The sequence below is a fragment of the Microchirus variegatus genome, assembly GCF_963457635.1.
Source record: "Microchirus variegatus genome assembly, chromosome: 9".
Lineage (NCBI taxonomy): Eukaryota > Metazoa > Chordata > Actinopteri > Pleuronectiformes > Soleidae > Microchirus > Microchirus variegatus.
This window is the reverse complement of record NC_139810.1, coordinates 437,284-453,961: the sequence shown is the minus strand read 5'-3', so window position 1 is coordinate 453,961 and position 16,678 is coordinate 437,284. Positions and strand designations below refer to the sequence as shown.

Here is a 16,678-nt window from a genome sequence, read left to right as displayed (position 1 = left end):
TGAAAGGGGACAAAGTCACATTTTAGTCACTTAACAAAAGACTCATTTAGTAAAAACTAAAAGCAGCAGCAGTGGATCCACAGCTCAGATTTCTCTTTGATTCTCCCTGTGGACTTTGGTGTGGGAGAGTGAGTTAAATGGACACAAAGTTCAGTGTAAAAGGCAGAAAGGTTGTTGACATCGACTTTATTAAGTGAACTCAATCATTTAATCCATGAAATCAAGAGGAAAAAGTGATTGTTTATGTTAAATGAAATTTTATTTAAATCTGACAGTGATGAAACAATTGTGTTTGTTTTGAACGGAAACGACTTCATTTAGAGTTTAATTAGATACAAAAACAAATATTATTTTGATTATTATTAAGAATAAAAATGCAGAAACGTCACTGATCTGCGTTAAAACCAGTGAAAAATGCACAACCGTGTTCCTGAAAGAGATAAGTGTGTATGTGTGTGTGTGTGTGTGTGTGTGTGTGTGTGTGTGTGTGTGTGGACAGAACAGTCACAGCTGAGACTTTGGTTTAGGACGTCTGGACACAGTGAGGTGACATCTGTCTTTACCTCAGAGACTCAGGTGCTGAACCATCCACAGAGCGGCGTTCATGAAGCCGTCAGACTCTGCGTCCACTTTGGAGAGAGCGTGGCTGTTGCCTGGATACCACAACAACCTGGAACACACACACACACACACACACACACACACACACACACACACACACACACACAGAGTAAACACCCGTGTGGTGCAGCCGTGGTCAACAGTTCCAGTGAAACAGCCGAGGGTTTCCTCACCTCACAGGAAGTCGTCGTGCTTTCAGAGCTCTGTAATATTCTAGTCCCTGTTTGTTGGGCACGCGTTTGTCGTCTTCCCCTAACATAAGCAGAACTGGCGTCTGCACCTGAAACACACAACAAAAAGATTGGGTTTCTCCGGTGAGGAACTCTCTCTCCATCATCATCGCCGCCCACATAAACCCACTGATCTTGTAACGGCGTCACCTGAGCCACGTGTCTGATGGGAGACTTCTCCAGCATCTGCTGCCAAACGGCGGCGTCAGGTAAACTCTCTGTGCTGTAGTCAAAGCCGGCTTCAACCGCGCACCTGAGTGAGAACATCACACAGGAGGAAAACTGTCACGTTTACTTTACTGTCCCTGCAGCAGCACAGAAACAACAGCTGAGAGGACGACACAAACGGCACAGAAAGAGCACAGAAAGAGCACAGAAAGAACACAGAAACGGCACAGAAAGAACACAGAAACGGCACAGAAAGAACACAGAAACGGCACAGAAACGGCACAGAAAGAACACAGAAACGGCACAGAAACGGCACAGAAAGAACACAGAAACGGCACAGAAAGGACACAGAAACGGCACAGATACGGCACAGAAACGGCACAGATACGGCACAGAAACGGCACAGAAACGGCACAGAAACGACACAGACACGGCACAGAAACGGCACAGAAACAGCACAGAGAGCACAGAAACGACACAGAAACAACACAGAAACGGCACAGAAACGGCACAAAAAGGACACAGAAACGGCACAGAAACGGCACAGAAAGGACACTGAAACGACACAGAAACGGCACAGAAAGAACACAGAAACGGCACAGAAACGGCACAGAAAGAACACAGAAACGGCACAGAAAGAACACAGAAACGGCACAGAAACGGCACAGAAAGAACACAGAAACGACACAGAAACGGCACAGAAAGAACACAGAAACGGCACAGAAAGAACACAGAAACGGCACAGATACGGCACAGAAACGGCACAGATACGGCACAGAAACGGCACAGAAAGGACACAGAAACGGCACAGATACGGCACAGAAACGGCACAGATACGGCACAGAAACGGCACAGAAACGGCACAGAAACGACACAGACACGGCACAGAAACGGCACAGAAACAGCACAGAGAGCACAGAAACGACACAGAAACAACACAGAAACGGCACAGAAACGGCACAAAAAGGACACAGAAACGGCACAGAAACGGCACAGAAAGGACACTGAAACGACACAGAAACGGCACAGAAAGAACACAGAAACGGCACAGAAACGGCACAGAAAGAACACAGAAACGGCACAGAAAGAACACAGAAACGGCACAGAAACGGCACAGAAAGAACACAGAAACGACACAGAAACGGCACAGAAAGAACACAGAAACGGCACAGAAAGAACACAGAAACGGCACAGAAAGAACACAGAAACGGCACAGAAAGAACACAGAAACGGCACAGAAACGGCACAGAAAGAACACAGAAACGGCACAGAAACGGCACAGAAAGGACACAGAAACGACACAGAAACGGCACAGAAAGAACACAGAAACGGCACAGAAACGGCACAGAAAGGACACAGACACGGCACAGAAACGGCACAGAAACAGCACAGAGAGCACAGAAACGACACAGAAACGGCACAGAAACTACACAGATACGGCACAGAAACGGCACAGAAACGGCACAAAAAGGACACAGAAACGGCACAGAAAGGACACAGAAACGGCACAGAAACGGCACAGAAAGGACACTGAAAGGACACAGAAACGGCACAGAAACGACACAGAAACGGCACAGAAAGAACACAGAAACAGCACAGAAAGAACACAGAAACGGCACAGAAACGGCACAGAAAGAACACAGAAACGACACAGAAACGACACAGATACGGCACAGAAACGGCACAGAAACGGCACAGACACGACACAGACACGGCACAGAAACGGCACAGAAACGGCACAGATAGAGCACAGAAACGACACAGAAAGGGCACAGAAAGGGCACAGAAACTACACAGAAACAGCACAGAAACGGCACAGAAAGAACACAGAAACGGCACAGAAACGGCACAGAAACTACACAGAAACAGCACAGAAACGGCACAGAAACGGCACAGAAAGGACACTGAAACGGCACAGAAACGGCACAGAAACGGCACAGAAAGGACACTGAAACGACACAGAAACGGCACAGACACGACACAGAAACGACACAGAAAGGACACTGAAACGACACAGAAACGACACAGAAACGACACAGAAACGGCACAGAAACGCTGAGGATTGTGCAGTTCAATATATTGTTGTATCCATGGAAACCAAGTAATAAAATGTTCAGAAACTCAAAAGCAGAAGTGGTCCAGAGTCGTGCACGTGAACCCGTTTCTTGTTAAGTGAACTGACGGATGATGGAATGAAAGTTTTTTTACTTTTCTGACGTGGACGTGAAGGAAACGTCTCAGATTAAATGATTTAATCTGAGACGTTTCATTTAAACGTCTTCATAGATGGACCTCAGAGGGAAGGAGGACGACGAGGGCCGCATGAAAACAAACAGATATAAATCTGATTTTAATCTCAGGAGCCTGTTTTTTATTTTTGAAATTCTGTTGGCCCTCATCCTCTTCCATAAAACAACAATGATAGGCAAGGGTTATCAAGGATTATCCTTGAAATTAAAGAAGACTCCGAACTAAAATCTTTTGTTTTTATGATGTTATACACGTACAAAGCACTAGGGGGCAGTATAAGGGTAGGATATCATCAGCGCGTCAGGTTCTGTCATATTGTACAAGGGTTAGAAAACAGAAGTTAGCGCCGCTCTTTCTTCAGGAGGCAAATCCTATAAAGACGTACCAGTCTGGAATGTCCGTGCAGCAGAGCATCGACGCCAAATTGACCACAGGGTTACGAGACACGCAGGCCTTATAGAAACCAGGATACTGTCCGATCAGGTGACACGCCAGAAAACCTCCGTGTGATCCTCCAGAGACGGCGACTCTGTCTGCGTCAAAGTCACCGCTTTGTAGAAGACTTTCTACTGCAAACTGGAAGAGAAAGAAACAACTTCAGCAGTAAATTCTCTTCAAATACACCGTTTAAAAACCAGGAGAAGTTACACGACGCTAATGGAAAAGGGGGGTAAAAAGTATGGATCGAGTTTTCTTCTTTCTTACCTGAACATCTTTAACATCCTGATCACCAACACGACCCGGTAACGACAGCACGTTAGCCTGACCGAAGCCAAGAGAGCCGCGGTAGTTCACTGACAAACAACACAGAGTAAAAAACATGAAGGACTGGACACGAAAATCACTGTGTGATGATGAGATGGTTATTTCTTATATCATTACATCCATAATGCAAATAAAGGCCACAATAAACTCCTGCGTAACTTAACTAAATGGCTAATTTCTCGCCTCAAATGATCTTAAAACTGCGTTCAGGGACAGAAAAATATTTATTTCTGGTGAGAAACGGCCACTGTTTCAATGTTATTCAGCTGCAACAACAACAGTCTTTCTCTCTCAGACGTCATTGCTCACTGTAGCCAGAAGCACAGCGACCTGAAGGCGTAGCAACTAGCACTGTAACGATTCACAAACTCACGATTCCGTTTGTATCACGATTTTTGACCCATGATTCGATACATTCCACGTTTTTTTTTGTTTTTTTTAATTTAAACAACATTTTATCATAAAACGACTTAATGTAACATTTAATAACAATTTTTTTGGAACACTGTGAACAGATTTGAACATAAATAAATAAATAACCAAAGATTCCTCTCTTTTATGAAACAAAACAATTCTGTTGAAAAATACAAAGTGAATGATCGATCAGACTGGGATTTGTCCCCAAAGCATGCTGGGAAGTGTAGTTCTTCATGAGAAATAACTTGTTTTGATAAACAGCAAAGGTAAGACAACATTTCCGCTTGTATTTCTTGAAAGTCAGTTGTTGTTTTGTTCTTATTTTGGGGCTGGATCCGTGAATCTTGTTCCTAGAGTGATGAAAATCTGTGAATTCTCCGTTGTTTACGTAATCAAGCTGACGCTCCGGTGCCGCTTTTAAACATGTCTGCTCCTGCGGGTTTGATCCATGTGTGTTTTAACTGTGTTTGGTGAACATAAGAATGGTTTATATGAGCTTTTAGCTGAGTTTCTGAACTTTCTGTGGGTATGCAGCATGTCTGTGTTTGTTAAAGTTAGACGTGGTTTTATGACGCTTTTGTCGCTGCGTCTGACGCTGACCCTGATATTGAGGACATCAGTGAAGAAGAGATGATTGAGGCGTCTCCGTGGTTATGCAGTCGGAGAAGTTTACTGTGGCCTAAAGACGCATAAATGTGAGTGAGTGTCACACTTTATTTACCCAGTAACACGGCAAAGCCCATCCTGCACAGAACCGCCGTGGACAGCATCCACTCAGCCACCACCACACAGTGAGGACCACCTGGTGATTGTATTCAGACAGAACCAATCAATCAATCAATCAATCAATCAAACCACGATCAGACTTTAGAAGTGTGTGAGCTGTGGGGCAGAAAAACGAAGTCCTTGGTTTGGAGAGACTAGCTTAACATTTTGGCCACCAAGGACTCTATCGTCATGGCAACCACCATCAGCTACATAACACCAGTCTTTAACAGGAGCAGTCTGAAGCTCACACACACACACACACACACACACACACACACACACACACACACACACACACACACACACACACACACACACACACACACACACACACACACACACACACACACACACACACACACACACACACACACACACACACACACACACACACACACACACACACTTGTACTTGCTGCATACTGAGGACTGGGTTGCTGACAAAGTGAGGACCAGCATTTCCACTTTATAAATCAACACAATTACAAATATCTACTTCATGAATGACATCTATAAGGAACTACTGGTTGCAGTACCATAAAATGTCTGCTGGTGGCGCCCCAGAGCAAAAACGGCTGGAAAATGTTTTCTTTTGCTAATTTTTGGTCCAAAATTTGACAAAAACGTCATTCTATACTATTTCGTCCAAAATGTGAAAAAAAAAATTACCCAAAATTTTTGTTCCAAAATTTTACGAAAACGTCATACTATACTATGTCGTCCAAAATTTGAAAACATCTTTGACAAAAAAATGTTGGTCCAAAATTTGACAAAAAAACATCATACTATACCGTTTCGTCCAAAATTTGAAAAAAAAAATTACCCAAAATTTTTGGTCCAAAATTTGACAAAACGTCCTATGTCGTCCAAAATTTTTTTTTTTTTGACAAATTGAGTATAACATGTTATAACAACCTAAGGAAGTGATTTCAATGAAAACAAAGTGAGGACCGGCCATAATGTCCTCACTCTGTAAAAATGACCTCACTTTGTTGGTTAAAAACCCTCACTGGTCCTCAGTATGCCCATAGTACAAGAACACACACACACACACACACACGCACACACACACACACACCGTGAGGAGAGACGATCAGAGGCAGCTTCACTCCATCCTTCACCTCCTGAGGTTTGATCAACACGGCTTCAAAATCAAGACCAGCTGAAAACAAACACACAGACAAATAACATACAAACACTTTAGCACAACATTTACAAGCACATCCTCAAATATGTTTGTTTGTGATTTAAAGCCGTTGTGATGTATGGCTCGGAAACCCCAGAGACAGAGTGACTGCCAAATAACGAGCTATTCTATACTGTATATCCACCAACAAACTGACTGCCAAATAGTGAACTGTTGTATAAATCCAGCAGTGGACTGCTTGTCAAAAAATGAGCTGTTCTATAAATTCAGCAGCAGATTGACTGCCAAATAATGAGCTATTCTCGACATCCATCAAGAGACTGGATGCCAAATAATGAGCTGTTCTCTATATCCACCAAGATATATATATATATATGTATACATATATATATATATATATATGTATACATATATATATATATATGTATACATATATATGTATACATATATATATATATATATACATATATATGTATACATATATATATATATACACATATACATATACATATATATATATACATGTTTATATACATACATACACACGTGTACATATATACACACACACACACACGTATATATATATACACATACATACATACATATATACACATATACACACACACGTATATATATATATATATATGTCCACACACGTATATATATATATGTACACACACACATACGTATATATATACACACATACATACATATATACGCACAGGTATATATATATATATATGTATACACACACATATACACATATATATATATATATATATATATACATACACACACACACACACACGTGTGAATATGAATATATGTATGTGTGCGTTTTCCATACATCTTCCTTTTATGGTCAAACACCTTTCAAACCTTTGTGGATTCTCTCGTTAAAGTTCTGATATAACGTTCTATTTCTAAGTCCATACGTAACTGACTGAAGAAGGTGAGTAACCTCACAGTATTGGCTGTTCTCCTGCTCTGGAGGAGGCGTGAAAGTCACGATCTGCCAGCTAATCTCAGGCATCATCTGAGAGTCCTCCAGAGTCACCCAGCTCACCTCCTCCTGACAATCTCTGGCTGGAAGGAAACCGACCCTCTGCACGGGGAGACAGGGACGACGTTACATCACCAGTTATTCACCGAGCTTTACGGCGACCAAACGCTCTTTTAATGAACGTACAGACGTTAACGGGGCGTTAAAGTCTAATAAAGACCACGCAGCAGCAGGAGCCTACCAGAGTTGGAGGACGGTTGGGAGACGAGTAGCAGACGACCATCAGGTCTCTCTCCATGTTCAGCAGAGACCAGCTGCCAGCGTCGCCCCCTGCTGACACACACATGGAAACACAGTCCACATAAGCCATCGGTATAGTTGAGCGTCATCAGCGTACAGGACGACTTTCACCGTTTACTTTAATGAAGTTAGGTATCCATCTTTCATTTTCAGCATCTTTTTAGTGACGTCGTCTTTTTAATTTGATTTGTTTGCTGGTTTTATTTCATTGTCACTGTTGTTTCCTCTGAGTGTTCCTCTCAGCTCTGATTTATTTGTTTTGTGTTAAAGTGGACCTAGACCTGAAGTTCCAATTAAGGCTGTTTTTTTTGGTGTGTATCTGCGTCATTACCTTGTTTATGAAGCCCTGAAGGTTCTAAACAAACAGTTCAGTCACTGCTGAGAACACTGTGTTTTATTGTAATCTCAGGCTCAGTGAGATCTCTGAAAAAACCCGGTCCGGTTACGTAAACAGTGGTTCTCCTGAACAGCAGATCCTCCTGCTCCGGGCACTAGTCCGGGCACATCCGGTTGCGTACATTGAACCACAGAAGAAGAATAACGTCCGTTGTGGAGGTGTTTCACGAGCGAGAGTGTCTTCTGACTCTGGGTCTGACTCTGGGTCAAAGGTCGTCAAAGGGACTGAGGCGGGGAGTCGTGAAGAAGCTATTTTTAAACACTGTTAAAACAATGTTTTGATAATGAGGAGCAGTGCATCCACCGTTCCAGAGGGGGGAGCTGGTGTGCTGAGGCTGAAGTTAATGTCTGTAAATAAACCTCCATAACTAACATATATGTGCATCAGGACCACTCTATGGGAGCTTTAATAAATCAATCAAATGTCATATATCAATCATAAAGACTGGTGTTCCTGCCTAAATGTAAATGTTTTTGTTAACTCACGTGAGGTCAGAGAGCTGACCGTCCCCGTGTTTATGTCCACCATCAACAGATCCTACAAGAACGACAGAGTTATTATTATTATTATTATACCTTATTATTATTCATTTATCAGACAGAATAAGCCTCGCCGTCACATTCTGTGGTCGGATGTTTTACCTTCCGACTGCGCTGAGGACAAGCGACGATGAGCCGCTGACTGTCAGCTGACCAGCACTGAGGAGACAACTGAGAGCTGTAGATGCCCGTGAAACCATCTGTGAACACACACACGCACGCACACACACACACACACACACAAAGTACATGAAAGGTCACAATCTGAAGGCTAATTATTTGTGTTACAACTAGAGCTGCAACTGCAACGATTATTTCCGTCATCGATTAATCTGTCCATCATTTTCTGGATTAATCAATGAATGGTTTGGTCCATATAATGTCAGAAAATGTTAAAAAACGTCGATCAGTGTTTGTCAAACCTGGAAACGACGACGTTCTCGAACGTCTTGTTTTCGTCCACAAACCAAAATTATTAAATTTGAATGATTTCCTCGTTATGTGGAGCAAAGAAACCAAGAAAACATTCACATTTAAGAAGCTGAAACAATCAGAAATCTGGTTTTAATCATGAAAAAATCTTCAAACCGATTAATCGATTATCAAAATACTTGGCGATTAATTCAGTAATCGATTAATAATCGACTCATCGATTAATTGCTTCAGCTCTAGTTACAGCAGAATTTGACCACATATAAAGTCAATGTCATTGTTTCTAACACATAAATATCCTTCATTTAATAACATTAACAATGACTAAAGAAATAAAGCAGGCATTATCTGAAATGAAAGGTAATAATAATAAGTGTTAATACAGATCATAAACAGTATTTTCAGCTATATATCCACATATCTCATATATCAGGATAAAGACTGATATTATTTATAATCCATTATATTGTGATACATGGATATGAAATGATATTGTGATAAATTACTATACGCTGATATATCATCGTCCTTCCTCACGCGATACGATCATCTGTATTTTAATGAACAAATGAACTTTTCACTTAAATATTTTCACGTTTGTATCGTGATATCATTGAAATCCATGTGACGTGACCCACAGGACGAGATGATGGCTGAGCCCTGAGCGTCTTACCTTCTCCTGGTGTCTGCACCACGTCCACCACCACCGAGGTTTTCTTTGTGTACCAGTCATACTGGAGAGAAGAAGAGCAAAGAAAGGGAAGAAGAGCAAAAGACGAAGGTTTGTCCGTGAAGACTTTAGGGCTTCATTCTCACTGTGAAGATAGAACTCACCATAGAGAGTCGACAGCACTGCAGGTGAGGTCCATACACCGAGCACTCCAGGAAGACGATCCGACACTGATCTGGACTCAGTCTGGGAGAACACACTGCACTGGTGCCTGAAGACAGCTGCTCTGAGGGAGGGAGGCAGCAAACAAACAAACAAACACGTCAACATCTGCACACTGGTCAGCCTCCACTGATGTACACATAGAATTAAACTGTAATTACTTGGAACAGACTTGAAAACGATTAATTTACCAAAAATGATCAAATTAAAGAGTGGGTCCCAAAATACAAAGCGTGTAAAACAATTAAAACTAGAGTGGTGATAGTCGACGAGTCCATGCGGCCACATTTTTATGCCAATTTTAAAGCCAAATTTGCATAGGCAATGAAGGCCACTTTGGACATGTGGTGTGCAGCGGTGACCTTGAAAGACAGGTCAAGGTCACCCATCTTCAAACTTGTCCAAGATACTTGTAAGAGGCATCCACAGTGCCAGTTTGGCAGCAATACAATAAATATTTGTCAAGTTATCGCGTTGACAAGGTTGAAAAGTGCCGGTTTTTGGATATTTTTCAAGTTACAAGTGCAGCTGTGACCTTGAAAAGTAGGTCAAGGTCACCCATCTTTGAACTTGTCCAAGATACTTGTAAGAGGCATGGACAGTGCCAGTTTGATATCAATATGTCGAATATTTGTCAAGTTATCGTGTTGACAAGCTCTCTGTAAATATCCAACACAGCTCACTATTCCCTCTATGTTACTTCTCTTTTGATTAGATTTCAGTTATTGAAGACTTTATATTCACTTTCAGACAACTTTAAAAAACGACAAAGCAACAGAGACGACAGGGCAGCAGTTACAGTGTCTGGGAGCCTTCTTCAATGTGGTGCCACAGCGCCCCCGTGTGGCTCATGTATGCACATGTTGAAGTGCAAACACAGCAATAGGATACACATATACATTAGAGCTGCAACTAACGATTATGTTCATAATCGATTAATCTGTCGATTATTTTCTCGATTAATCGTTGAATCATTTGGTTCAGAAAACGTCAGAAAATGTTAAAAACGTTGATCAGTTTTTGTCAAACCTGGAAATGACGATGTTCTCGAACGTCTTGTTTTTGTCCAAAAAACTAAAATTATTCAGTTTTAATGATTTCTTTGTTTATGTGGAGCAAAGAAACAAAGAAAATATTCACATTTAAGAAGCTAAAACAATCAGAAATGTTGTTTTAATCATGAAAAAAGCTTCAAACCGATTAACTATTATCAAAATAGTTGCAGATTAATTTAGTAATCGATTAATCATTTCAGCTCTAATATACATATATACACAAACACACATTTTTTAAAGACATTCATGAATGACCTTTTAAGAGGATTTTTAACAAAGACAGGGAAATGTTTGCCACTGGAGCTTTAAACGTTTCACAGACTCACCACATTTACCACCAGTGAGATCCACGTAGAATAAAGACGATCTGACGGGAGAGAAAAGAGCAACGAGGACGATTATTGTGAGCGTTTATAACAAAGTCAATCTGCCTTTTTTTTCCTCTAATGAATAATTCATCACCTCCTGTTGGGGCAGTGCTTGAGGCCGAGCCTGAAAGGTTCATGCCACCATCCGACAAACACCACACCTGTGTCACCTGGAGCCCAGAAGGCCTGCAGAGACCAGGAGGGGGAGGAGCCACAACAGCACAGTGAGTGGTCAGATCTGATCTGAGAGCTGATTTATGGATCAACAAAGCTCTGAGGTCACCTGTCCAGGTGAGATGTCTTCAGGAACGCCTTCCAACACAGAGACGTTGTCGCCCTCGATGTCCAACACACAGAGCACCGGGCAGTTCTTACCCACCAGTCCCTCTCCCCAGTCCTCACGGAAGACAAACTGCTCCCCCTGCAGGAGGTTTTTATAAAGAAAGAGCTGAAGAGAAGCCAAGTGTGATGTTGATTTAAATCTGTGCTGAGTTTTTTTTAGACGATAATCACTTTCACCGTCTCCTTTTTGTCCGCTCTGATGGCGTCGTCCTCGTCTCCGGTAGAGGACAGTTCTGCTGACACGGTCTGCAACAACAAGACATGAGAATAAATAGATTAAAACAAACAATAACGCACACTAAAGACAGAAAACATGGCCGTCATTCCAAATAGAGGTTTACAGAGAGAAAGGGTGAATTCCAATTCCTTGCTTAACCCTCAATCTCAATCCTCAATCTCAAAAATGCTCTGGTTTGCCCTGGCATATTGATGACACCGGGTTAGAAAACAAAAATGTGTAAGTTGTTTTTGTATTTTCTACTGAATTAGGACCATTTTGCATGGCTGAATCCAAAAATGACCTCCATTTTTCCTCAATCAGGTCAGGTTTTTATGCTAAATTGATTTTGAAAACTCCAATCTCTTGACTATATTGATGACATTTAGCCCAAGCTTTATCCTGGTCACCAAGTTTAATAGCAAAATAAGCACGGTAAGCACGCTTTATCAAACTTGTGACTAGATTCCTGTTGGTTACAATGGTGTATTCAGCGCAGATGTAGCAGAATACACATCAGCCTTATTTTTACAAGATCTTCTTCTGCCACTCTGCAGTGGCTCCTTGTAGCTTTAGAGAACAAGGCGACAAATAAAAGTCTTTTAATATGTTGTGCAACACATCCAACGTCTAAGTAAAATGCAATATTAATAAGTACACATGTGGATGTCCTGTCCATCTTTGGATCCACATGCCTTTTTCTCAAGTACGAACGACACACAATCCTAATGTTTGCTTCATTTGCAAGTTAATTAAGTGGGTTTGTGACAAATATCAATAATTTGTCACAAACAATGGAAGAACTAGGTCTACATCAGTGCCTGTTTTAATTTTGCTCCACTTTATAAGAGGCTGGGTATAAACTGAACATTTTGTAGTTCTTAAAGTTCATAATTGAAAAGAACTATTGCTCTTGTATGTATTATTATATCTGCATAAAAACCTTTATTCCTGTTATTATCTTCATCTTGTGGGTTGTTTTGCGGCTCCAAATGAATTTTATTTGGGTGGAGAGGCGACAAAAATGGCTCTTTTCATCCTAAAGGTTGCAGACCCGTGTTCTAGTCAAAGCCATTTCATTCACTTGTAATATATAAAAAAAATGATGAGTCATAGGTTGACAGATACAAAATCTTCAGAATATGTTTAACGCAAGAAATATAAAAGAATTTTGCACCATATGACGTGAAAATACCCGTGAATAAAAACGTTAAAAAACAAAAAACAAATATGTAGCTTTGTTCAGAAAGTTGACCTGATTGAGCAAAATGATCCTAAATCAGCTTTAAAAAAAACCTTTAACAATAAATTTGGTGTTGACCGTAGTTATCTTATTGCATGAGGAAGGACAACGCTATATTTCACCAAATCTATATTTTGATCTACACCTCTTATAGAGGAGAAAAGGTCAAACCATGTGTTTTAGGGCAAGTGCAATATGTATTATTCTCTCTTGTATTCTGTGAAATATCAGTTGCTTGTCGTTGTTGTAACGTGTTTTACCTGAGACTTGAGTTAGTTCAGCACCAGATTCTTAAACTAAAAGACGGACAGATGCGTAAGACAATGAGACGGTGTTGATTTAACAGACCTGAAAGAAGGATTCTGCCTGAGGTCTCTGTCTCTCTGCCACATAGAGGAGGTGAGTCTCAGAGTGAGACCAGACCAAGCAGCCAAACTGATCTGAAACAGAAAGACGGTGTGTTTGAATGGTGAAAATGTAAAGAAAACAAACATCTTTAAAAGACGCAGCGTTGACTCACCATCTTCATAGACTTTGCCGTGTTTCTTTAAGGCTGTGAGATCGATGCTCTTCATCTTGATGTTTTTACTCCAGATCTGCAGGGTCCGGAGAAGACAGAGGAGAATCGTATAATACAGGTTTGACATGGATGGAAATGTAGGCAAACCAAGCCAACAAACCTCCAGAAACTGTTTGTCCTCTGCTTTGACTGTACACTCTCTGACAACAGCCTTCATTTCACCTGAAGGTGAGTCTTTACTCAGCACCCTGACACAGAGAACACAATGACGTGTTACATCGAGAGGAAAATATGCTTTAAAAATGTCATCTACGTTAAATGACCATACAGTTTCATACGTACTCTCCTTTGATTTCAGTGCAGTTTCCTGAAGCTCCAGAGTAAACCACGGACGCATCGTCGTGGAAAACGATGTACTGACGACAAAACTTGACGTTCTCGTTCCTCTCCAGGTCGCGCTGGCTCCATTCTGCAAAAATCAAGTTTTAGAAACAAACAAATTGTTTTTATTGTTTGTTCTTAAGTCTATTAGGTCACACGTTTGTGTGTTTTGTTTGTTTATCTCTGATGTACAGCACTTTGTTGTTTTTAAAGTGCTTTAAAAATAAAGTTGGAATAGATTTATAAAAAAAAAAGAAAGAAAAAAAAGGCCTGAACATTTTAGCCTTCAACTTAACTTAATAAACAGGAACATAAACATCTTTGTATAATATTGAAATTTTAATAGACAAAGTAAATAAAATGCTAATATTTTGATGAACGGCATTTGAGCTTAAAATATTATTATTATTAGCAGTAGTAGTAGTAATAATAATAATAAAATATTAGCTTATATATTAATTAGTGAATTTTGACACATATGGCGCTTCATACATTACATTAGCACGAGACTAAGGGAACGTAAACATCTTTGTATAATATTGAACTTTTAATAGACAAAGTAAATAAATGCTAATATTTTAATGAACAGCATTTGAGCTTAAAATATTATTATTATTATTATTAGCAGTAGTAGTAGTAGAAGTAATAGTAAAATATTAGCTTACATATTAGTGAATTTTGACACATATGGCGCTTCATACATACTTAGCATGAGACTAAGGGAACATAAACATCTTTGTATAATATTAAGTAACTAAAATAAAAAAACAAATATAAGTAATAAGTAAATAAAATGCTAATATTTTAATGAATGGCATTTGGGCTTAAAATATTATTATTAGCAGTAATAATAGAATATTGCACACACACACACACACACCTGTGTAGATGTTGCTGTATTTGCCTCCATACTGAGAGGTGATGACTGGACCAACATCAGCTCTGCTCAGAGAAGGAAACAGACTGAGGTCTCTGTACAGCGTGGACATGTCCTCGCGCCTGGTCGTCACCTGACAACAACACACAGCAGAGAAACGTCTGGAACATTTTCACTGACACACACACAAACACACACAGGGGCACAGCCTGTGAACAGGCAAGGCAGGCAACTGTTTGGGGCCCCGAGCTGATAGGGGCCCCCCGATACTCGGAGCCTGAGGGCTGTTTTTAGTGAAATGTGCAGTGAGCAGCCACCTCCCCGTCCCCCTAAACCAACAATAACATCTCAGTAGGAAACCCCCCTAAAGGGGCCCCACCTCACTTTAACCTGTGTTAAGTTATCGCTCTACAAGTTGGAAAATGAAGAGGATTATTTACAGTGTAATGCATATCTTTTTTACTCAGTTTTTTCAGTTATTTACAGTATTTTATTGTTCTATATATTTATATTGTTTTATACTGTGGGTTCTTTACAGTGTAATGTATTTTTTTACTAAGTTTATATAGTTTTTTAAAAGCTATTTACAGTACGTTATTGTCCTTCACATTTATATTTTCACATACTTTTTAATTACAAGGTTTTTCCATGTTATTTCATTCATTTTGAACTCATACATTTTTCGTTGGTGTCAGATTATTTATAACAAAATGGTGATGAACACTGGTTGGAAGGAAGGGCCCCCTGGGAATCTTTGCTTAGGGCCCCTACAGACTCTATAATCGCCTCTGAACACACAACAACTGTCTCACACTCGACAACAACGCCTTACTCACGCTTAGCCTTAGCCAGGAAGCTAGTCACGTCAACTATGACTCACTCACTCTGGCCCGAGTGAAGTCAAAGTCAGTGAAAACATCGGCATGAACCGTTGTACAAACAAGAGCGACATAAACAAGCAGCTAATGTTGTTTTCTAGCAGTTTGCTACTTCCTGTGGCTGCTAACAGCAAACAACACAAGCGCTCTCCTCTGCTAGCTTGACTGTAACGCTAACATTAGCCAAATACCGGCGCTAACACAACATGTACAGATGTGCATGTGTAGCTCATTCAATGCTAATTTTGTTAGCGCTTTTTTTGCTGTCGATTCAAGTTGTCAGATAAGTTAAAAAACACTCACCTGTGACTCCATGATGTGAAGCGCTGACAAATCCAGAGTAACAGTCAGTCAGTGAGGGGCGGAGCCTACACCAAGTTAAACAAGGCTAGGCCCTTCGAAGGCTTCCTGTCAAACTTCAAAATAAAGTAGCTTTCCAACGTCCATGTGTATAAATCGGAACATAATCTCCGAGTCTCGCAATAACAAATAATAGTGCAAGTCCAGTGAAAATAACTGGTATTTTGAATGTTAAAACACGTTTACCAGGAGTTACAATTATTCGTGCTCTTATTTTGTAGGAATTCACCTCTGCAACGCCCTAAAAAGGAAGTAGCTTCACTGCCTTATAACTAACAGACCCGATGCAAAGTTAACGAATGTTAGTGTCTCAAATGCTTTCTGTAAAACTCCAAAATAAAGCACGACCCAGAGTTTAGCATATTCTGACTCTCACAATACAAAAAAAAACATAAAAGGAACAGGAAAATAAACCTAGAACTAAAGCATTAAAGAATGAGAAATTATTGGAATTTCGAGTGAAGAAGTTTACCAGGAGTGTATTCATTTATTTAAAAAGGAGATAATG

General features: G+C 40.5%; 1 protein-coding gene across 2 annotated transcripts; it reads right to left on the bottom strand.

Annotated features, from left to right (window-relative positions):
* Positions 1–250: 250 nt before the first annotated feature.
* Positions 251–16,157, bottom strand: LOC310931842 (acylamino-acid-releasing enzyme-like). Of its 2 annotated transcripts, none has more exons than XM_083895080.1 (23): positions 16,114–16,157; positions 14,936–15,065; positions 14,017–14,143; positions 13,835–13,922; positions 13,675–13,750; positions 13,503–13,594; positions 11,866–11,940; positions 11,636–11,773; positions 11,447–11,538; positions 11,311–11,351; positions 9,872–9,993; positions 9,711–9,771; positions 8,708–8,805; positions 8,552–8,603; positions 7,611–7,702; positions 7,333–7,471; positions 6,298–6,381; positions 5,173–5,253; positions 3,975–4,063; positions 3,655–3,845; positions 1,002–1,104; positions 795–901; positions 251–670 (listed from the first exon to the last, which is right to left on the bottom strand). In XM_083895080.1, the coding sequence occupies exons 1-23, from the start codon at positions 16,123–16,125 to the stop codon at positions 565–567; spliced, it is 2,196 nt and encodes a 731-aa protein (XP_083751206.1). In that variant the 5' UTR covers positions 16,126–16,157; the 3' UTR covers positions 251–564. The 2 variants fall into 2 exon arrangements, with proteins under 2 accessions (XP_083751206.1, XP_083751207.1); XM_083895081.1 differs by having other exon boundaries at positions 7,611–7,699.
* Positions 16,158–16,678: the final 521 nt, after the last annotated feature.